The following is a 22091-nucleotide window of genomic DNA, read 5'->3' on the forward strand; positions in this document are numbered from 1 at the left end:
ATGTGTGTGTGAAAAAGCTGGAGAAAGAATGAAGAGTTCAGTTTACAGCGGCTCAGCAGCAAAGCAGGAACCTGAACCTGGCCCATTCCCAGCTCATAACCATGTGGACTTTAAAAAGCATGACTGCATGTGTTGTCTGCAGAGATATAATCAAATTAATTCCACTCAGCAGGCCATGCAGTTTCTCTTTCTCCCCTCTGGCCTCAATTAACTTTTTTTTTTTTCCCTCAAATAATCATTAAGTCACTTACCTTGTGTAGGCCCTTCAGTGATGTCTTCTGCAGTCCTGCATTTGGTCACCTCGGTGTAGAGGGTGGAGTGATCCAGGGGCCACCTGTTTTTCCTGCAGGTGGCTTGAACAAGAGCTGTCAGGTAAGACTCTGGAATGTGCAGGCCTGAGAGCCACATCACCTTTGGTTCACAGTCATTAACCTGTAATCAGTAACAGAAGACAGCCTGCAGTGCTTGGTCTGCTCTCCCACCAAACCTCCTCCTCAGATCAGAGACCAATCTTAAAGGTTAGCCAGTGGCTTCATTCTCATTCTAGGTGGTGACTGATTGGCATAAGTTCAAATTTAAGTAAAGCAATGAAATTTCAATGACTTCTGTACCCCATCACTAATTTGCACTTTGTATAAAACAGACAAAAAAAAAAGAGCTTTCTGGACTTACCCAGGTGCTGTACTGGTTATACCTATCTCTGAAGAAAATAATCCAATTTCCAAGTGTTTTTAGCGTGTCGGGGGCCAGCCGCCTCCAGATGCCAGGAATCTGTCCATTAAAGAGTGCCCGAGCCACATCGTCCAGTTCACTGCTCATTCCAACTTCCCCAGCCAAGGCCTGGAACGACAGCAACAGTCCTGAGTGCCAGAGCTGAGGCAATTAAAGCCTGAGTTGATTGCACCTGCTTGCTGTGAGCAGCAGTAGCAGCGCTCTTACGTACACGCTGCAGTTCAGCCAATGACTTTGCCATGCAAATGATGAGTTTATTAAAACGTTCCAGTTCCTGCAACAACACCACAGTTGTAGGGGGTAGCTGCAGTCCAAAACCTTTTCGTATCTTGTTGAGATCAAATACTTCTGGTATTTTGTTTTCTATATCCTTAGCAACATGAGCAATATATTCATCTCGACTAACTCCTGTACTAGATTCACCTGAAACAAAAACAGCTTAGTGAGACTAATCTGAAAAAGTATCACCTCTATTATTAATTTTTACAAGAGAACTTTGAAGGCTGACTTTGCCTGGCATCCACTTCTTTACCCATCCCGTGCAGCACTGACCTTTGCACCAGCAGACGCCCTGCATGCCCAGCACTCCCTCTGAGCACGTGCTGAACTACTTCCCTGCTGCCAGGGCTCAGCAGCTCAGTTGCTTTCCTTCCCTCTCATTTTGTCCTTCCCTCTTTGCTGCCTCTGCTCCATGAGGCCACTACATGTGCTGGCAGGCAGAGCCCAACCGTGCTGCAGTAGCAACTCTTCAGTGCCAGCCTGTGGGAATCTGAAGGACCCAGACTGCTGTGAGGCTGCAGCATGCTTGGTACCACAATCCCTGCAGTGCAGTTCATCACCTCGTTAGGTCCTATTTGCAGTCCAAAGTGGTGATGGATGTACCTGTTTGAGGCTGCAGTTCAAGAAGATGAGACCATATACCACGAACTGCCTGTGTATAATACCCGATCTCAGCATTGGCATGAAGACCAAATACTTCTGGAGTGTTAGTGAGGGGCAGACATTCTATTGCCACTGCAATACAGAACACAGTTACTTCATACTGATGCATACATTACGCTACAGCTACCAGACCACATATATAGTAAGTAGAGTTCTTTTATTTATTGCTAATTTACGTGACACAGAAAGCACTGCTTACCAACAAAGTCATCTTTTACAGTCCCTTGTGGAATCCTATAATCAACCTCATCATTTTTGTAAAAATGAAATGTTTGGAATGTGTCAAATATGAAATCACCAAGGTACTCATCCATATAGACAGTCAGAATGCGACGATCAAAGCTGTCAATGGCACGGCCACCATACATGACCTAGAAATAATTACACTAATTTTATACCACTGGCTTTTGAGGCAGCAAATACAGTTTAAAAAAAAAAAAAAAATCACTGAAAGGTCCAAAGCATTTTGCTACTGCAGCAGCTGCATAGTGTGAGTATAATGCTGTCTGCCTTAAAGACTTCCTCTAGTTCCTTCTCAAGGGAAGCTGTTCTGGGCAACTCCTGATAGCCAGCCCTGGTGATGAATTTACATACATGCAACAGTAACTTCCTCAGTACCAGCACAGGATCAGCTGTGATTAAATGCTGCCAAATAATAACAACTTCCTCTAAGATTTCGTGGCACAGCAGCTACTTTGAACTGGCCTACTGTTACACAGCACATAGCAAATACAGCACTGCTTTGGAAATACCTGCTTGTACAGCTCTCACAACAGTCACATTCCATTGCACTACCAGTACTGTAAAGTTGTGCTGTTCAGTGCCTTTCCTCAGAGGATCCCAAAGGCTCTCTCAGAATTAAGCATCATCACTCCCCTCTTGTACAGTTAAACACAGCGGCCCCTGTTTATTGAGGCAGTGAGAGTAACTGACTTGCTCAGGAGTTTCAGGACTGCCCAGAAGAGATTCTGAACCAAGTCTTGTTATGACACAGCTCAGGGATTATTTAGTGACAATGTAGATGCTCACCTCACCAATAAGATACTTGAGGCTGCTCCAGGGGATTTTATCATCATTTTGCTGGAAAGCTTTTGTCAAGTATGTATGAAGAATTTCCATGCAGACCTAATAAAGATGTTAAAACAAGACAACATTCAAAGCTACACACATCCGTGATTTTACTTAACACAGTTCTTGTCTGCAAGAACGGATTGAAGCTGGATAGACTATGTGTTTTCAAAAGTAATCTGAGCAACTCAAGAATGTAAGAGCTATTGTCATTGTTTTCTTACCTGGAAATCAGATTCATTAAAATCATAAGGTACGTTCCAGCCAACCTTCCCAAACTTCCTCCTCTCCTGAACCACGGCATGGAAAAATGCCAGCACATAGACTAAGGATTTGAAGGCAGGATGTGGGCATTGCTCCAAGGCTTCTTTGGGAATTCTGAAGTAGGTGGCTCGCATATTCAGTTTCAGACCATTTGGTGGTTCTGTTACAACCTATCAAAATAATCAGGGACACCATCAATTACTGAACAGCATCAAGAAAATAAACAGTAAATGTATCATGCAAAGTTATACAATGCAAGCCTGAAAAAACTGACCAGCTTTCTAACTTCATACCAATATGGGACTTTACATACAAAAAAGATATGCATCTGACCTTTTAAGAAGGTTAGCAGAGATGTGAAGAGAAATCTGGTATTATTTCAGAAATAGCTATGTTATTGGAAAGATTAATGGTTTATCATACTTTTTGATTTAATCTACTGAAATATTACTAGTAATTTACATATTTTGATATGTCCTACATACCACAACATTAAGATGACTTAAGTTTTTAACATGACTTTACTAATTATCAAATGAAAGCAGAGTCAGCTCCCTGGCAACATTGTCAAAGTGCTGTAAAACCAAGCTGCCTATGGTTTGACCTAGAAAGTGCATATGTGCAATCTTAAATCAGAAATATCTTTGTGCTCACTTCTCCCCACTGTGGCAAGAAGCAGTGCTGAGGTGAATACTCCAGAGCTATCAGCGATAAACTAGAGCATGTACTGGGTGGATCTGATCCACCACTGCCATCAACTCTATGAAATAAAATTATTACATTTACAGGACTGGTTCACCACAGCAGAAGTAAAGCAGTCACAAAACAGAAAACTAGAACTGCATCATGGCTTGTGCCTTCAAAATAATCAGCTCAGCTTGCTTGTGATAAATGCTGCAGCCTGAAGTAGCAACTGGAAACCATTATCCTATTACAGTGTCTGCTCCACTGACACTATTGCCAGGCTAGACAGACCTCAGTTCTGCACCAGGAGTGACAGGGCTATTTCTGACTCTTGGATTTACTATATCCGTGGCAGCATTTGAATGAATGTAAAGAGCATTTGTCACATCTCCAGGTTCACTCACAAAGCTCTATTCTAAAATAACAGCCTCAGAAAAAAAAAAAAAAAAAAATGCTTAACAGCTGTTATCCAAAGGAAAAAATAATCACCAGAAAATAAACAAGATGATGAAAAACCTCTCTGGACAATGAAAACAAAAAGCTTGTACACAGCCCAAGTCAACATGCTGCATTCAGGTCACACTCCTCCCCAAATCAGTCTGTTTTGCTGAGCACACAGGACATGCCCTCCCACTGGGGCTTCTCCTCACACAGCACCTTCAGTGACTTCTGCAGGATCCCAATTGGGAAGCCCTCAGTTGGGTCTGTAGTCAGCCAGAGGCGAAAGTCTGGGTGAGGATTTGTGATTTTCTCCAGGGCCTTTTCCAGAGTGATAAGCCACCTCACCAAAAGGTGACAATTCTGCAACATCAGCCACTCTCCTCTAACCACCACGTTCTCCAGCATCTGCAGGGCAATCTGAAGAGACAAGAACAGTTTGTGAGTAACACTCCCCTTATGAAAGCAAACCAACTCTCACAGGTTAGTGCAGGAGATTTCTTCTTGCCAGCAAACAAGTCCAGTCTTTTGGTTATAGTACAGCACTCTTCCCTGTAAATGGAATTGCACCAATATCACAATCAGTTGCTTTTTTATTTCATTAATCCCTTTTGAAATTAAAGTCATGTAGATTGCTGAAACATTTCAAGACACTGAAGTAGTGTACATGGCCCAGAAAAGGATGGTGATCAGAGTCTAACAAGGGGAGATCTAAATGAAGCTACTCAGAGTTCTTCCACTGTCTGAAATCACAGCAAATTCAGCAGCTGCTAGCCTGTGGATGTTTCAGCCTAAGGGTCCATAACAAAAAAAAAAAAAAAAAAAAAAACCTGCAGGAAAGACAGAAAGAGCAGCAGGACATGTTTTTTGTAACAAACACTGTGACTTCAGATCAACCCATATCCTTACTTTGAAAGGCTACACAGCAACATCTTTTCAGCTCAACTACTTTTTAACAGCTGAAAATATCACTCAACATAAAAACCATAAAAGCAACCTAGCAAACAAATGCCATTTCACATTACAGAGAAGCATTATTTCTAGTTTGGCAAATTGTATTCTATTTCCAAAGCACAAATTAACTTCATTTTCGATGGCCTTCAGAAAGGAAATTTGGACAAGTCCATGACCATAAAAGCATGATTTGCAATTCACATGCCAACTCAGTGCCCACAGAACGTCCCAACCCTCCCACTGAAGTTACCTGTTCTTGGCCTTGTCCCATGGCTAGGAATTTGAGTCTATTCCCTCCAAAGCCTGTCCTCTCAGCCAGTTTCATGAGGTCACTAACGGGATCACAGCCAGGACTTAAGATAAAAACTACTGGTGAATAAGGACTGCTCTGCTCAAAGACAGCTTCAAAGCTGATCACGGGGGGCTGCACATACCTGGTAGGAAAAGAAGCACAGTGAGCTGCTCTACAAAAAAAAAAAAAAAAAGTATCAATTTTGTGTAAAAGATGACTCTAATACAAACACCACCATTCATTTCAGACTGCACATGGGAATAATACAGAGAAAAAGCATGCTCCATTGTGTAGGAGAAGTACACAAGCCATTTAGGTTTGAAACAAGAGCGACTTACTTCTCACTCATTGTCAGTGTAACATAGTCTGTTACTGCCCGATACACTCGGTCCACTCGGAAACACCGCAGAAGGAGGAGTTTCTGAAAGTCTGTGAGACTGTTTTGGTAGTGCATGGGGAAAGGCATCTGCTCCAGAGCATCTGTATCATACCACTGGCAAGAAAAGGTGAGAGACAATGCAGATTGATCAAATGGATCTATCAATGAAATTACTGGGAAAAGCAAAAATAGTTTGACACAAGAGAAACAAAGAATAAAGTCAACTCACTGCGAAGAAATTTAAAAAGTTTCAGCTTTTTGAGTACAAAGCACTGGGAGAAAGGTTCAGCCTCTACTGCCATACCACCACTATCTACCTCTGGTGTTGTGGGAGGAGGCACTGCTGTCAGAGCAGCCCTCGTGTGATTTAGCAGTACAAAATGACAATGAAATACTGACTGTTGAAATCAACAGCAAAAATTCCACTGACTTGAACAGGGCAAAGAACTCATCAAAGGCATATGACTGGAAAATAAAACACGTACAGTACAGTACAGAAGATTTTGGGGGGGTTGTTATTTCATAACAAGAACCTTAATTCTTCTGCAAATAAGCCAATCACTCAGTTCAAGAAGAAAAGCAATGCCTTGACAGAAAACACCAGTGGTGACATGCCTCCTACAGAGTTCTGTGGCACACTGCATCATACTTGAACATTTAATACCAGAAGAAAAACAAGGAAAGAGAACAGGATTGCAGAAAAGCACGTACATTTTTCCATACATCTGGATTTTTTTCCACATCATCTGGAAGAGATTCAAATTGCTCAGGAAATAGTTCAGACAAGCGAATTAGATCTTCCCAGCCTTGATCTGGAAGCCAAGCATACGGTTTCTTTCGTGCACTCTTCTCCAGGGAAATATTGCCTAGTCACATTCAGAAACTGAAGTGAATGTCCATGTCATAAATTCTCTGGTACATGACCACACATACAGTCCCACCACACAGAGAAACCATTTGGAAATTTGTTTCTGGAAGCACTGTGAGATTAAACTGGTCTGCTGAAGTAAACATAGCATTTTACAAGTGCTTGTAAAAGCCAACGCTCTATCTTTGCACACATTTCTACTTATCAGTAGTTAGAAAATAACTAGAGATTATTTTCTCAGCTAACATTCTCATTATCTGTAGCTAACACAAGATTTGTCAGCATTTATAGTGAAAAGAGATTCACCTCTTCGCTGTTTAACAAAGTGAAAAAATACCAATAGCAAAATCCACAATGGATTTGTAAAACAACATATTTCAGCTGACTTCACGGCTAGCCCTTAGCATGAATCATAGTTAGTCAAAATCTATCTTGGAAGGATCTTCTAGCTACCACCACATATATATTTCTATACAAATATATTCGCATTACCTTTTAAAAAGAAGTCAAGTTCTTCATGGGGAACTCTGCCATCAGCTTGTTCTATCTTCACAGTCATATTAAAGGAGAACAATAACTTGTGCTTCTCAAACAAGCCTATGTTAAAAAGACAATGCTTTCAAAAATCTGCTCCAGTCCCACATGTTTTAGCACCAGTCTTTAAATCTACATCCTGCATCTGGTCACCCCACGAAGATCAAAGTGACTGAAGACAGGGGTTTGGATCAGGCTTACAGAACTACAGACTGAGTACAAGTTTGTCAAAATGGCATCTGTGAGAAATACCCAGGAATGTAAGATCCGTATCTGCAATTAGCCATTTGAAATTGGATTAAGAAAGGTTTTATTTAATTAAGTTGCAGTATGCATACTTCAGATAGAAGGGAGTGATTGTAAACCAGGAACAATGCTGAAAACTCAACATCAGTGAATTTGTTATTGTTTGATAATTTGCCTCTCTAATGCAAACCAGCTGAAAGCTGGCGAACAACAGAGCATCAGCTTGTCATTAAACTGCACTAACCTGTGCAGCCATAGTTATAGGTGTTGAAAGTCAGTGTATCCATGATGTTTTTTAACCTCTTGGGAAGAATAGGACTGGGCATGGATTTCCGAAGAGAGTGTCCAAAAACCTCTAAGAAGGAGACCAGAGAGTACTGGTACATGATGTTGACAACTGCCATTTCAGACAAAACGGAGAACAAAATGGCCCCCCTCCTGGCAGCTGGTCTGTAGCCATCTCGAAGCTGATCAATATCCGCTGCTGTTGTCTCAGCCAGATGAAGTTTTTCAATCACCTAGCCAGTCATTGATTTTATACAGGTATAATTAATGCACTGACATATTAATATACACATATAATTAGTGTACTAAGCTATTTTGAAACAATGATGAACAAATAGGATGTAATAATACTGCAAGTAACAGCATGCATTAAAAGCACACAAACACCAGGAGGCAAGATACTGAAAACTAGTAATGTTCACATATTAGCTTACTTTTAAAAATACCATATTTGTGTAAAAATGCAAGTCATTCATCTTTAAATACTTTAAATACATTAAATTTCTCTCAGGACTCTGTAAAAAGATAAGGCTTTATAGCTTGCGGAGAGGAAAAGACACTAACGAGGCACAGTCCCCATTCAATTGGATACACCTGCATTAAGTCAAAAGAATTGTGCCCTCCCAGTGCCTGCCTCTCACTGTTGACTATGTAGAGAATCTGGGCAAGAAAACCTAAAGAAGCATGAATTTCAAAAATCAAAGGTTAGAATAAATGAGTCCCACTCTGTGTATTTATGGAAATTAAAGGCAGAGATTAGCACAGGATCATAGAAATAGTATAGGGAAGACCCTCTGGAGATATTTACTTCATCTCTTTGTCCAAAACAGGACTACTGCCACCACTAGGGCAAGTCATCTGTGGCTTTGCCCAGCTAAGGCCTGTAAGCCTCCAAGGACAGATACCCTACATCTTCCCTGAGTAACAAATAACTTGAAATTCCATTTCAGATCCACTATGATACAAGACAAAGATTGTTTCAGAGCTGAAAGAAATACATCACCTACTCTTTGTTTTAAAACTGCAAACAACTATTACTTTGGTCCTAATAATGACTTTCCTGAAAATAGGACTATGTTCTCTGATTCAAAACAAATAGTGCAAAAGATACAACACGTTCCTTCTCGAAGCTAAGAACTAGGTTGAAAGGAATGAAGAGTTCTCACAAGAGAAAATGAAACACAGTGAGAAAGAAAGAAGAGATTCAATAAGTGCATATCCTACAAAAAAAAAAAAAAATCAAAACTAACAACCAGCTGGTACCTCAGTAGCTTTGGATTTTGTCTCCTCCATTGTTTGCACCAAGTCTATGTTGTCCAACATGTTTCCTGTGGAAGAAGTCAGTTCCCGAAGGAGAGAGTCTTCCAGATCTTTCAGTAAGTTCTTATTGTCACTTGTCTCCTGGATGAGATGTTCTCTCTGTTCTTCCAATTCCCTTCTTTCAAAACCCGTAATAACACTGAGCAATTGATCCTCTAGGCCCTTCAGCGTAACTAGAGATAAAACACAGATCACAGCCTTTTTTAAAAGAACAAGGACAGCTCTTTAAGACAACTCATTTCACCTTGATCATCTCATAAAACTACAGCAGTGCAACAAAGAGGCTTGGATAATAACTGTATATTAATTGTACCAGTGCATCCTAACCTGACAGGTATAAGACTAGATCTTCGCTTGTGTTTCAGATTAAGAGAGAGAAGTGAGAAGAATTTTATATTAAATCAGATGATAAGTATTAGGGAGACTTTTAAATGTTGAAGTTTTGTTGTTTCAGATAACCACCCAGGCCCCAAACAGCATAATGACTATTTTGTTAATAAACACACTGCTTACCTGTGTAATTGATAACCATAGCTTTCCCAAATACAGCAGGAGAATACTTTGGGTTTGCTAATTTGGTGTTCAGATACAACCTAAAATTACTGTCATAGTCAACCTCTTTGTCACCCAGCACAATGAATTTTCGTCCCTGTGCAATTTTGATATTCTTCTCTAAGACATTGTCTATCACAGGATCAATGTATTCATCAACACCATGCAGCAAGAAAGGATTTCCATACTTTATGGCAAGTTCTAGTTGTTTAAGGAAATCTGGGTCATTGAAGGAAGCCATCTGCAAGAGAATAATGGAAAGATATGAAAACAGAACTTCCAACTACGCTTCTGAATGTGACATTGTCCTACATGAAATTCCATCCTGGAGCTGAGAAAACACGCAAGCAACACAGCCTTTTGGTTACATTATTTTGCTTGTACTGAGGCTGGCCAACATCCCAAAAAATCATCAGTCCCCAAAAGGTTAAATCATTGTTTATCTTTACCCTCAGGTTATTTTTTTCTTCTTTCTTCTTAATCCAATTTAAAGCCTGTTGCTGTGGGTCAATACAGAGTGGGAAACGGCTTGCATATGTTGTCAGAATGCCATTCTGGGTGGAGAGCTCATCCGGAGGCAATCCTTGGGAAACCCACCTAGGAAGCAAAGACCAAGCTGGAACAAAAACTTGATGGGAGAGCAGATAATTTCAGTAGTCCATAAAATTATGCAATCTTTCGTGCATACTATTAGAAACACAAGGCAAACATACAGCACATGTGATTGCAAGAGCAATGTCAAAACTCAGACTGACTCATTGAGACATTTTAACTACACTACTCAAAACAGACTGCTGCATTTGGTGAGGAATCACACAGCAGCTGAAATTTGGGTTACTTGGTTATAGATTTAATTGCAAATTTACTGAAGTGAATGAAAAGACTGCTGTTAAGCCTTGGGTGGAATACATACTATAGATAATTAATAGAAAGTATGCAGATAGGTTCAGTGAATGCTCTTGTATTATAAAGAGCAATGGTTTGCTATAACAAATAGCCTCTGTCTACCAGGAAAATCATTGTCTCCTTGCCATCTTTGTGGCATGAAGTAAAACGGTCTTTCCACCTACACTTCAACACACAATGCCAATTTTATGCTACAGATTCAGACCCCCACTTCATGATTTCGCATACAGTAGTCACTAACTTCTTGACTGGACATACCTGCTAACTTCCACCTCGTTAGTCAGGAGGCTTTCTAACCTAAAAGGCTGGCTGAGAGGAATCTCTCGTGAAAGAATGTCTTCTTGCCACACTTGATAAATCATCTCATTACGAAACTCCCAGTTGAATGCTCCTTCATAGCTCAGAAAGGCAGCACAGATTAAACAATCTCCAAGCAACTTCACCTTTCGCATTTTGAGGTCATCTAGTTCCTTTGCCCACCTGACAGAAACATAAGGGGATCCTGAGTGAATCTGTACCAGGGGTGGGGATTCTTTTCCAACTGCTGCTACTTTATCTACTGATTGAGACAACAACATTTACTGTCAGTCGTTGTGATGACACTGAGTAGGATTGAACCACCTTCCTTTTAACCTTAGTAAACTTTTTTGTCCTGCATTAAAAATTGTTATTACTACTTTTCAAGATCTAATGAATATTAGTTAGAATGCATATTAACCCCTAGCAGCAGGGGAAAAAAAAAAAATCAGAGAAAGACATTTCCAAAAATATCTCAGTTTGAAAGATTTTATTCCTGGCATATGATCCTCTGAGGTCAAGAACATTCCTCTTTGAATCTATGCTTACCTCTTGTTCTCAGATCTCAAGCCAAAGATGAGCTTGTCAGCAGCTTCCAGTCTTCTCTGCATAATCTCTGCTTCTTCTTGTAGCTGTTGCTTTTCTTTTATTGCCTCTTGATATTTGTCCCCCAAAGCTTTAAGCTCATCCTGAATTGTAGATAGCTCTGCGTTTATCTTTTCCAGTTCCCTCTTACTTAAGAAGTAGTTCCTTTCTAGCCTTGCCACCTATATTATGAAGGAAAATATAAAGAATATTATCAGAGTAAAGAGGGGTTTTGGAGAGAAATCTCAAGTTCTTCCTCTGTCTATCTTGTGTATTTTAAAGCATCATTTTAAAGCATCATGGTAATAAATGTGTAAACCAAAATAACTGCCATCATTCCTCATCTGCCTCTCCCCATCCTAAACATTTACCTCATGGTCTGAAACTGCAGTTACAAAGCAGACAAACTTCCTAAAGCAGAGTTCTCACCACATAAGCTATATTAAGCATATAAGCAGTCCTGCCAACATCAGAGGTCAGCAGGACTATCATCCCAGACAAAAAAGGAGATTTGTCTGCTTAATAACAGTGATATTAAGACCTTAAAAATAGACAGGCCCACCACCTAGTGAATTTACTTTATCAGTAGTCAGCTGCACATAAGCAGATTTTCTGTTAGAAATTTTCCCAGTGTCATCAGATTTCCTTTCATAACACAGCTAAGGTTCCAGTCTTTTTAAAAAATGTTAATTAAAAGGTCTGCACTCAGGGGGCATGGATGTGTGACAGAGCTCTGCTCTGTACAAATGTCATTGCTTTCAAGCATGTTTTCAGTAGACAGCTAAAAACTGCTTTTTTGAGCATGTTAGACTATCAAATTCCACTCGACCCCATTTCTCTCACCTCCTTCCAGCACTGGAGTGGAGGGGAACCCATACCATAGCATGACAGCACAACAGACACAGCACATAATAACTGTACATTCCTCACCCATGCTGCAATATTTCTAAACACCCCTTCTGAAGCACTTCAGAGACTTCACACTATGAAATCACCAAGTGTTATTTTTCTGATGAGCATCATGTTTCATCTTCCTCAGAGTCTGAACTCATGCACTGTACCTTCTCCCTCTTTGGCTTGACTTCTCTAACTACGTCACAGTAGCTCATCACCGCTTCAACAAACTTCAGCATTCCCAGGCCAGCTCTGCTAACAAGTTCCATTTCAGTGAAGGTAGTATTAAGACTCTTTAACACAGCTAAATGGACAAAGATATTGCAAGTGAGTCAAGTTATAGTGCAGAAATCTTTAGAGAAATAAGGTTTCTGTACAGCAATATTGAGCAATACTGTAACAGATAATATGAATCATTTGGCAGAATATAAAAGATTCTGAACTTACGATGAAGGCACTGGGCTGTAACTATACAACAATACTGTTAGTGATTTCTCAAGTTCCTACTCAAAAAAAAAAAAAAAAAATAGCACATTCAGTTTTTCAGCATGCCTCATGGTCATGGTTTGTTTTCTCTACAGCAGTCGGACACCATTTTGTTAAAAGTGCAAAATTCAACTCTTAATGGAACTACTGTAGATCACATCCTTGTGATCATCTGCAAAGCTTCACTCATCAGTTTTATATACAGCTTATCTTCTTTTCACTATGTACAAATCACATCTCAACTGTCACATGATGATCAAGATCATAGTGCTACTTTCCGAATATCCAAAAGCAGAACAGCAGGCCTGCTCCACTGTCCTGCTTGTTTCTCGCCTGCTCCAAAGTGTATGAGGACTGGATGTAATACATAGCAGAAGGTCTTTGCACTCTGAAAAATCCAATTACCCAAAAGAGCAACATCTGCAGCAACATAATCAGTGCTAACCCTTAGCACAACATAAATCTCACCCTCCCAAACAGCACTGGAGGAATTGCCATGGACACGGCTAATGATGCTAGCGAGGCGCTACTTTCGTTCCTCGTGAACAGCTCACAGAACCACAGCATTATAGAAACACAGAATCCTTAGAGTTGGAAGGGACACCCCACAGCTTGGTGCCAAATCTGCACTGTCAGTGTCACTGACAAAGATATTAGAGACTAAGCTCCAAAAGTGGAGATGCCGGGGATTGAACCCGGGGCCTCATACATGCAAAGCATGCGCTCTACCACTGAGCTACATCCCCGTTAATAATCTACCTTGGTCAATAATTTACCTCGAACAGATTTCACTTGGCTGTAAGTAATTCCATCAAAATCTAACTCCATCAGAGATCGCAGGAAATTTGCCTCTGACATCATTCCTTTGGCTGTCTTCCAGTTTAATTCCTTGTACCCCCTCATTATAAGAACACATTCCAAAACAGCTTGCACCTGTTTAGGGGGTTTTGCAAAGGATCTAGGAAACAAGTGAAGAAGACGATGGAAACAAAACACAATGCTAGCTCTGTGCTTCCTATCAAGACTGCTAATGAAATATAACAACAGCTATTAAATAAGACATTTTAAACAAAATGAAAAATATAATCCAGCCAAAACAATAAATAATTAGCTAGAAGAGAGCTCAAAACTAGTTGTTGCATTCAAACAATTTGATCAGTAAGAGACTAAGGAATTTCAGCAGTGAAAGGCCTAAAACCATGATCCATATTTTTCCCTCGTGCAATCAAGCAGCTGTTCACTGGGAGGCATAGAACTGAAAGAATCCAGAGATCTACCACAGAAAAGAAACCAGACAAGTGTGACAGGGAATGAAAAGCTCTTACTATTTTGGGAAGAGCAAAGGACTGCATGCACTTTCATACCTGTCCCCAAATACAAAATGTATTACAAAAACAGTAATAGAAGTAATTCAGCAGAAAAGTACATTTTCATGCTATCAAAGCGTCACAGAAAATAGAAAGAACAGGCTTGAGGAGACGTTCTGGGTTAGGAATCAGAGGATTCTGTTGTGACATCTGCACCTGGGAAGCTGCTGTCCTGATCATAACCCACACGCTATGCCCATGAGGAAAGTAAGGCTGACTCTAAAATGGTCTCTCCATGAATTTCCAAGCATTTATGCTATTGTACATCTAAATGAATTACCTGATCTCGGTAACATCAGACTTGTCAAGCTTCTGCAGTTCCAGTTTGGCAGCTTCTAAAACAGGCATGACTTCAGCCAGAGCTGTCTCAGCAGCTTTTTTCTCCATAGCAATAATCTTATTCTGTTCCTGTATCTCTGCAGCTTTTTCTTCAGCCAGTTTTTTCTTCACTTCAGCTAAAAATTGTAAAAGCAGGACCGTAACAGATTATTCAAATTTGTTTGCAGAACATGTACTACGTGCTTTTGGCTCGAAATCAGGAATTACCACCAAATCAGTACCCTCTTATTTATAGCTTGCCAGTGTTTACAGGGCTGCATCCATCACCAGGATGGGAATACCATTAGCATTTCACACAAAGCATAATCTCTTTTCATACTGTGCTTCCCTCTGACTTTCTTCTAAAAACATTTCTGAAACAGAAGATCCCTTTCTTGCTAATGCCTCTTTCCCACTTTACTCCTTATACCTTACGAAGGGAAGACAAGGGCTGGAGAGCATATTATTGAGGTACACAAAGTAAAGTAGACCAAATATATAGGAAAGATCTCAATCTGGTTAGAATGCAGGATCTACTCTTCTAGAAAGATCCTACAACAGCACAGGCAGAACAAGAGGTCATCTCTAAAAGCATCTGAAGCTCTTAAAGTAGCTTCCAACCCAACACAGACTATGCTTAGCCTGAGGGACACTTTAGCAGTTGTAAACTACCTACCCACTTCTGTGTTTGCTGAAATCTCTTTTAACAAAGCCTCACAAGCAGCTGATTTTTCTGCTAGCACGATCTTTTGCTCTGCAAGTTTCTTATTCAGCTCAGCCAACTGCAAACTAGCATCCTTCAGTTTATCCAGGCCCCTGTCCAGCCGTTTGCATTGTACTGGAAAAAAAGTGAGAAATATTAGTGATTCCTTGGTATTATTGCACAGCAGTAGACAATATCACGGAAGGTAGACATGCTTATAGGTGCACTTTGCATCTGAACAACCTCAGTATGACAGGAAAATCACTGTGAAAGATTTTTTATTTCATAAGCCTCCCACACAAGACAGCATTAAAGTCACCTACGCTGGCAATAAGTGGCCCTGCACCTCTACTTGCTTTCACCACTGCACTGTTGATATTTGATGCTCTTTGCATGCCTCAGTACTCACAGAAGTATGATTAAGAACTGCTGTTTGAGGAAGAATGTCAAACCTTGAGTTAGGTTGAACAATCATTAGATCGAATCGCCCTTCCTCAAGCAGAAGAGTGTCTGGTTTGGAAATCCTGGCACAGATTCATTCACAGAAGAATCTGGGGTAAATACAATACTAGACAGAATCCAAACAACCATATGTGGCCAGGATGTCAGACCAACATCGAAACTGGATATTAATAACATTATTTTTGGAGAATGTGGGTAATATTAGGGATCTACACTCATTTTCATCACATTGTACTTTTTCTTTTTTCCCTTTTTTTCCCCCTAAGTATTTAAATCACTTATTAAAAAGGAGAAAACATCCACTCAGTCTTACCTAAAATGAACTCATTTTTCTCCTCAAGCAATTTTGAATACGTATGGATAAAATCAAGGTAATTTTTTGGTGTGACATGGTTGATACGTCTTAATTTCTGCAGAAACCTCTTGCTGAAAATGTCTACAGATTCATGCACCATGACCATGTGCTCAACCACCATCTTGGAGCTCTCTGCTGGAACGCGTGTGTTACCTCCTAAAATTAGTCAGAATTAAAATAAAATAAAATCAATATATGTATTATATATATCTCTATATATAATTTTTTATATTTTATTTATTTATTTTATAATTGGCATATTCTTAATATATTTATTTTTTTTTAAGAGTATGACAATTACCATCTTCTTTCTCTAATGTACATTTAAGCCAGGCTTAAAAATCTGCTTCCTGGGACAAAAAGCAAGGCCAAGATAGAGCTCAGAAGAGAACAAAGGCATCCTGATAGCCAGGTAACATCATCTACAGAGCTATTCAATGGCTTGAATCTTAGCCATTTCTTCTAAACCTATTTGAGTATGAAATTGGCAAACAAAAACTTTTTTTTTTTACTGGGATATTGCATCATCCTTGTAGATCTATGGTCGTATCCACAACAGGAAAGCAAGATAACATCTGCAATAAAGTCAAAGTAAAAAATATATTTCTTAGGCTTATTCAAGGATTAATGGGTTAAAATACTGACATCTTACTTACCAACGAAGGATTTTGCAACTGCATACAAAGCTTGGGGGGGCCAGGGTAAGAACCAGTCAATACCAGTATTGTTGACAAGACCTTAAAATAAAAGCATAGTGTTGCCTGAAAAGTTTATTTGAAAAACTACATCTTAATTTGCCAGACAGCCCTAAGCTTAACTTTGTTTGCATCAAGAATTTTCAGGTTCAGTCTTATTTGGCTCCTACTTAGGAAAAATAATTACCACAAAGCCAGTACTTCCATCTTGATAGTAAATAATCAGCATTGCATCTGTGTCCAGCTAAACCTGTTGTACTATTGTTTAGGCTATACCATTCCATAAGATGCAGTCAAGAGCAACAACTAGATATTTTATAGTCTGCACTGGGATTCCCACCAGTACACCTCAATTTGTGCGTCTCCTCAGTCCTCTTAGGACATCTTTCAGCCACCTGTTCTGCAGTAGCATCCACCAAGCCCAGGTGGTTTTTATCTTCACTGTGTCTTTCTTAACCCACCCTTCTTTTAGCTTTGGATATAAAAATGTTTCTCTTACCACCATATCCTAGTTTCATAATGATTTAATATGATACATTCCTCTGTAAACTATAGAGGAGAGGCTGTACACACAGGCAGTCTGCATACTTCCACTTCAGTGAGGATGACTAATTGATTTCTAGCAGTTCAGCTGGAAAATGAACTGATCTGCTAAACATTAGTCAATAATATCCACTGATACATGGTACTTAACTGGAAAAAATCATGCAAATGTGTAATCATTAAACCTGCTCTGCTTAGCTTTAGCTGTGGGAGTCTGCTGGAGATTTTGTCTTGCCTACAAACCTGTGTTTGACAGGGAAGGGATGAAGCAGTGTATATAATTGATACCTGGGAAATTTCTGCACCACGTTCTCAGACTGTCCCCAACTGGAGACATTCCCAGGACAATATGAAGGTTGCTTGTACATTTGTTTACAAAATATTGCCAGACACTCTGTTTAGCCGGGTTCACACCAGCTTTAATAGCTTCGTCTCCAATCTGACTTAGTATGGTGTCTTTTTCATCATCTGCAAAAAGAGCTGGCACCATTCCTGTAACATATGGACAGAAGAATGCTACTGAGAACAACTTGTAACCATATGGCTGGGGACAGAGCAAATGGGAAACTAGAGTGACAAGTATTAAATCTAATTCAGCAAAAATGATTCTGGGCAGTTCTAAACGAACCTACTAATCTCTCTGTGCTTCTCCTCCTCACCCATAATGGACAATATACAGGAGGCAAGGGAATTTAGAAGAATAATCGTTTTGGTTTTGTTTGGGCTTCAGCAACATATACAAAATGTCATAAGAACACAAAATGCTTTTACTCATGCAAGGAGAATATTCATTTGTGTCTCGAAACCACCAATCACATTTTCAGTCTCTCCATCAAATGGTTGAATTGCATGAGTCACCTAATGACTGACATAAGCAGAACAGAACAGAGAGAACCATACCAAGAAAAGGGATAAAATTTTCAAATCAGACTCTGTATGAGCTTCTATAGAGAGGGTGGTCATACAGTTGCCGGCTGCTGCTAATCTTCGCCAGCTACATACAGTAAAAGACAGTAAACTATAGCTTAAGATATATATACAAGCAGCTGTTGTTGCTCAGGTGAATGCTATTTAAAAGCAAATGAGAGAAAAGAGAGACTGTGATTAAACACAACTGAAGTTGTATTCTGGTCTTGGAAAAAGCATAAGGTTCCTGCAAAACTATGATCAGTGTGGACTTTTAGGCTCCCCAGATGCATATAAATGACAACACAATGTCAAAAAGCCATCATTAAGGCCAAGATAATTTCAGGTAGTATTGAAAGGTGTAACTAACTACAGCAGCAGAGAATACAGGGTGAAATAGTAAAAGCTAGACCAAGGGTGCACTCAAGTCACAAGCAGATACTAAACTGGCAGTAATTCAGGCTGTGTCTATCACCTGAAGTTAACATGTTATTGATGAGCTCCAAGAAACTCTCTTCTGCTACATGGCCATCTGTAAACAAGAAGACTATGGACTTGTTCTCAATACCAAGCTTTTGGTACAAGCTCTTCAGGTCTTCTCGGAAGTTATTTTCTCTATATCCCCGAGTCAAGATGATTTCAAATACCTAAGGATGCAAACAAATATTAAGAACAGACAGATGAACCTAAGACATAATGATAACTTTGAAACTCAATTCGAACTAAATTGGATGAAAGGTTTTGGTTTGGCCTCCATCCATCAGTACATTTATGCACTACGCTCTTTCCAAACAATTACATTTGTACAAACCTACAGGATTGCAATTTTAAAATTTGACTGCCCTTTGTATTCACCCTCCCTTTTCATTCTTCCCCTCCAAGTCAACAGTTTCCATGAGAAACTGTTGAAGGAGGAACATTCCCTATCTAAAATACTACAATATCAATCACAATAGGGTTTCTTGAGAAGCACCAGAGTGCTGCTGTAGTACAGATAAGCATCAAAAGCAATAATTAGGTACAATTAGATTTGACCCTAAAACCCATCCTTGTTTTCTGTCCCCAAGTGCCAAAATCTAGATTCAAGCAACGAGAACTTCCTGCCTAGATCACCCACAGCCTAGACCTCCTAGGAATCTGTTTTTTTCTCTTCACACGGAAGAGATGCCAACCTAATCTTATCTTGACTGCCTTTCCCCTCCTCCTCTCATCCCCATCCAATTTAATCCTCATCCCACTGTTGCTTTCCTTGTCTTCATTCATTGCAAAGATGCACAGACACTAACCTCACACCCAGCTGTAAAAGCAGCCAACCTTGCAAGAGACTGCTTTCCTGAGCCTCCAACTCCTATGAGTAGGGCATGGCCACGATCCATCCGTATGATGCGATATACGTGGATTAAATGTTCCAAAGCATCGTCAAAAAGAACTAGATTCATTTTAACATTAGCCTCATTATATTCCTCCAAAATCTCCTGCAGAGAAAGGTGGTCAGAATGTTACTAGGAGACCAAGAAAACAATAACATTAATAAAATAACAACCCATTTAGCCGCATTGTTGCTAGAAAAGATCATCAAGGAAAATAAATAATTGGAAAGCACTGCCAACTCCATAGCTGACTCTCAATTTTCATTACTCCAGATGCCAAATGAGAGTCTTCTCTGCACACTGTTGTTTGTGTGCACAGAAGAACTGATTTCATCTTGTTTGGTGCAATTTCCTGCCCATTCCTCATGCAAAGACACAAAAATCATACACAGTTCCAAACTGAAGCACACTACCTGAAAGAGACTTTTTGCCACATCATAGGCTTGTATATCTTCATAAATACGAGGCTCTCCCTCATTCAGTGCCATCCTGAAATCTCCAAAAAGAATAGGATCCCTCATAGCATACTCCAATTCATCTCTGAAATTCTCTTCAATCAGGTTTTTGATATGTCCTTGTACCTTTGTGTATAAGAAATAAGTTAGGCAATACAACAAGGCAGGTATTTCTGAGTCCAGGAACACTGAGAAGAGTGATATTAATAATGCACATTCTTACTCAAATATTGACTAATTTCCAAGAGTGAAAGCTAGTGAGGTTACCAGAAGAACCAGACCACAACGTCCTTTGTGTTCTATGATACAAAATGGTCTAATAGGAAGCTCAGGAACCATTCAAGTCAATGGACTGCAGAAATTTAAGACAGAATGCAATACATCTTATTAAAAAAAATCTGTTCCTTCAACAGATCTGCTCACTTAGTCTGCCATGGTTACTTTATGTCAGAAAACTCAACAAATTACATTTTAAGATAATGTAGCAGCAACACAATAGCTAGACGAGTCTGCAGTATGCCTGCAAGACCTGAATGTAAAAGTTGGTAACACTGCTGTGGCAAATTAGTTGCCACTGTAATATTCAATAACTAATGAAAGTTGAAAGAAATTACTCACCAAAGCTTTATCTGCTTCATTAATCAGCCTGTCATGGAAAACCCTCAGGCACTCATTTCTCCAAACTCTCACCATCTGGGTGACTGTTTGAAACCTGCATTAATATCAAAATATCAGACTGACCTAAACAAACTGATCCTGATCAAAAGTCTGGACAGATTTTTTTAAAAAACTCTTTTACTGTTCTAGTTTTTTTTTCCCTCTTCATAAAGATAAAAAAAATTGCATCACTACCTTCAGGTATCTTATTTAAGGAAGATTAATGCAATAGCATTTGTCATCAAAAGTAATATCATAATTCAGGATTGTTCCTGAACATCTTCTCACTCTGGTGAAGGTTTAATGAAAAGCAATGAGATGTGATTGATTTCATGCACCAAGCTTCCTCATTGTACCCTAAACAAACAGGTAAAGGACTACTGAAGACAATTGTTATATTCTTACCTCTCTGGGGTTGTAAGAGTAAGTCCATTATAGACCCTGGAAAGGTCCCGCAGGTTAAAAATGTAATGGAATTTGGAAGGAGTAGGGGGTAGGTCACAGACAATCCTTTTGTAAAGCTCCAAGGTGCATACTGTTATGGTCTCAGAGATAGCTGATACAGACTCATTAAACATCTGCAAACATGAGAGAAAAAAGAGATGTTTTCATGCAACTGCCCACAGAAAACAATGCTATCAAACATTCTGCTTTCCAGCTTTTCGTATAACTTAAACATTTTTAGAAATTTGTATTCCTGTGCAGCATTCCTGTGAACATATAGAAATTAAATGTTTTAGGTACGGTGCATCTTCACTGAAAATAACATCACACTCAATTACTGGAATTTCTATAGTGTTTCCACAAGAGAAAAAATAAATTACTCTAAAACTACTACTAGTAGTAAAACTACTACTACTTCTCTAAATGAGAAGGAAACTTGATAACAAATGCTTTTAGATCCTGTGACAACACAAAAATAAGTGTATATTTAAAATAAACCCATTACGCAATCCTTTAACAACCGTGAAATTACCGCAGTGTGGCCTTTCAGGATGGAGGCGTAGATCAAATTCAGTGATTGCTCAGAAGGAAAAGGTATGTTGAAAACACTGAAGAGTGAGATGAATCGAGGGTCAACTTCATTCCGACCTCCTCCAGCTTTCCCCATGGCAGCGACAAAACCCAGATCTCGGAACATTTTACAGTTCATCTCCTTACTGCGGTCATACAAGAAACCTTTTTCTAGTAGCAGCTTCAACAAGGCAATGGGTTGCTGTGTGCCATACTCATCAACCTTTGTATCACAAAAGCAGCAAGATATTTAGAGCACAGTATATCAACATGCCAAATACTGCTATAAACATGAAAATATTGTGCTCCCTACTTAGGACGGCATTACACAGACTACCTAACACTTGGCAGAGCTCTGGCACTGACTGTGAACATTCATTCTGATGTCTCATACAATAAAAGTGCCTCTTCTCCAAGATAAACTAAAAACGCACATCCTTTCCTGCTCCAATTCTAAAGAGAAAGGAACCTAGAGAAAGGTTTCTACAAGAAACATCCTGCAACCAATATTCAGCCACAG

The 22091-nt window shown here is 39.6% G+C and overlaps 1 protein-coding gene and 1 non-coding gene across 9 annotated transcripts in view; both read right to left on the minus strand.

Moving 5' to 3' along the window:
- DNAH10 (dynein axonemal heavy chain 10) overlaps positions 1-22091 on the minus strand; it is a 54517-nt gene that overhangs the window by 1468 nt on the left and 30958 nt on the right. For 5 of the 8 annotated variants that reach the window (XR_014886928.1, XM_085238299.1, XM_085238296.1 and 2 more), the window contains 31 exons: positions 21534-21794; positions 20963-21135; positions 20519-20612; positions 19859-20026; positions 19362-19550; positions 18551-18722; positions 17458-17661; positions 16588-16668; positions 15890-16087; positions 15088-15249; positions 14374-14548; positions 13503-13684; positions 12408-12544; positions 11311-11528; positions 10723-10944; positions 10008-10155; positions 9520-9799; positions 8950-9179; positions 7646-7919; positions 7114-7218; positions 6465-6619; positions 5713-5867; positions 5333-5516; positions 4348-4548; positions 2967-3176; positions 2704-2799; positions 1874-2045; positions 1615-1746; positions 944-1155; positions 673-840; positions 252-432 (listed from right to left, as the gene is read on the minus strand). Coding sequence is in view for 5 of the 8 variants with exons in the window: in XM_085238299.1 (XP_085094425.1) it covers positions 252-432; positions 673-840; positions 944-1155; positions 1615-1746; positions 1874-2045; positions 2704-2799; positions 2967-3176; positions 4348-4548; positions 5333-5516; positions 5713-5867; positions 6465-6619; positions 7114-7218; positions 7646-7919; positions 8950-9179; positions 9520-9799; positions 10008-10155; positions 10723-10944; positions 11311-11528; positions 12408-12544; positions 13503-13684; positions 14374-14548; positions 15088-15249; positions 15890-16087; positions 16588-16668; positions 17458-17661; positions 18551-18722; positions 19362-19550; positions 19859-20026; positions 20519-20612; positions 20963-21135; positions 21534-21794 (5539 nt within the window). In the remaining 3 variants the exon portion in view is untranslated. Of the gene's footprint in view, positions 1-251; positions 433-672; positions 841-943; positions 1156-1614; positions 1747-1873; positions 2046-2703; positions 2800-2966; positions 3177-4347; positions 4549-5332; positions 5517-5712; positions 5868-6464; positions 6620-7113; positions 7219-7645; positions 7920-8949; positions 9180-9519; positions 9800-10007; positions 10156-10722; positions 10945-11310; positions 11529-12407; positions 12545-13502; positions 13685-14373; positions 14549-15087; positions 15250-15889; positions 16088-16587; positions 16669-17457; positions 17662-18550; positions 18723-19361; positions 19551-19858; positions 20027-20518; positions 20613-20962; positions 21136-21533; positions 21795-22091 lie in introns of those variants that run through there. The other 3 variants (XM_085238298.1, XR_014886930.1, XR_014886929.1) reach the window with 3 other exon arrangements.
- On the minus strand, positions 13401-13472 carry TRNAA-UGC (transfer RNA alanine (anticodon UGC)). The gene has a single exon. It is a non-coding gene; the product is annotated as a tRNA-Ala (tRNA).

Source organism: Meleagris gallopavo, chromosome 17, assembly GCF_905368555.1.
Source record: "Meleagris gallopavo chromosome 17, MGAL_WU_HG_1.1, whole genome shotgun sequence".
Classification (NCBI taxonomy): Eukaryota; Metazoa; Chordata; class Aves; order Galliformes; family Phasianidae; genus Meleagris; species Meleagris gallopavo.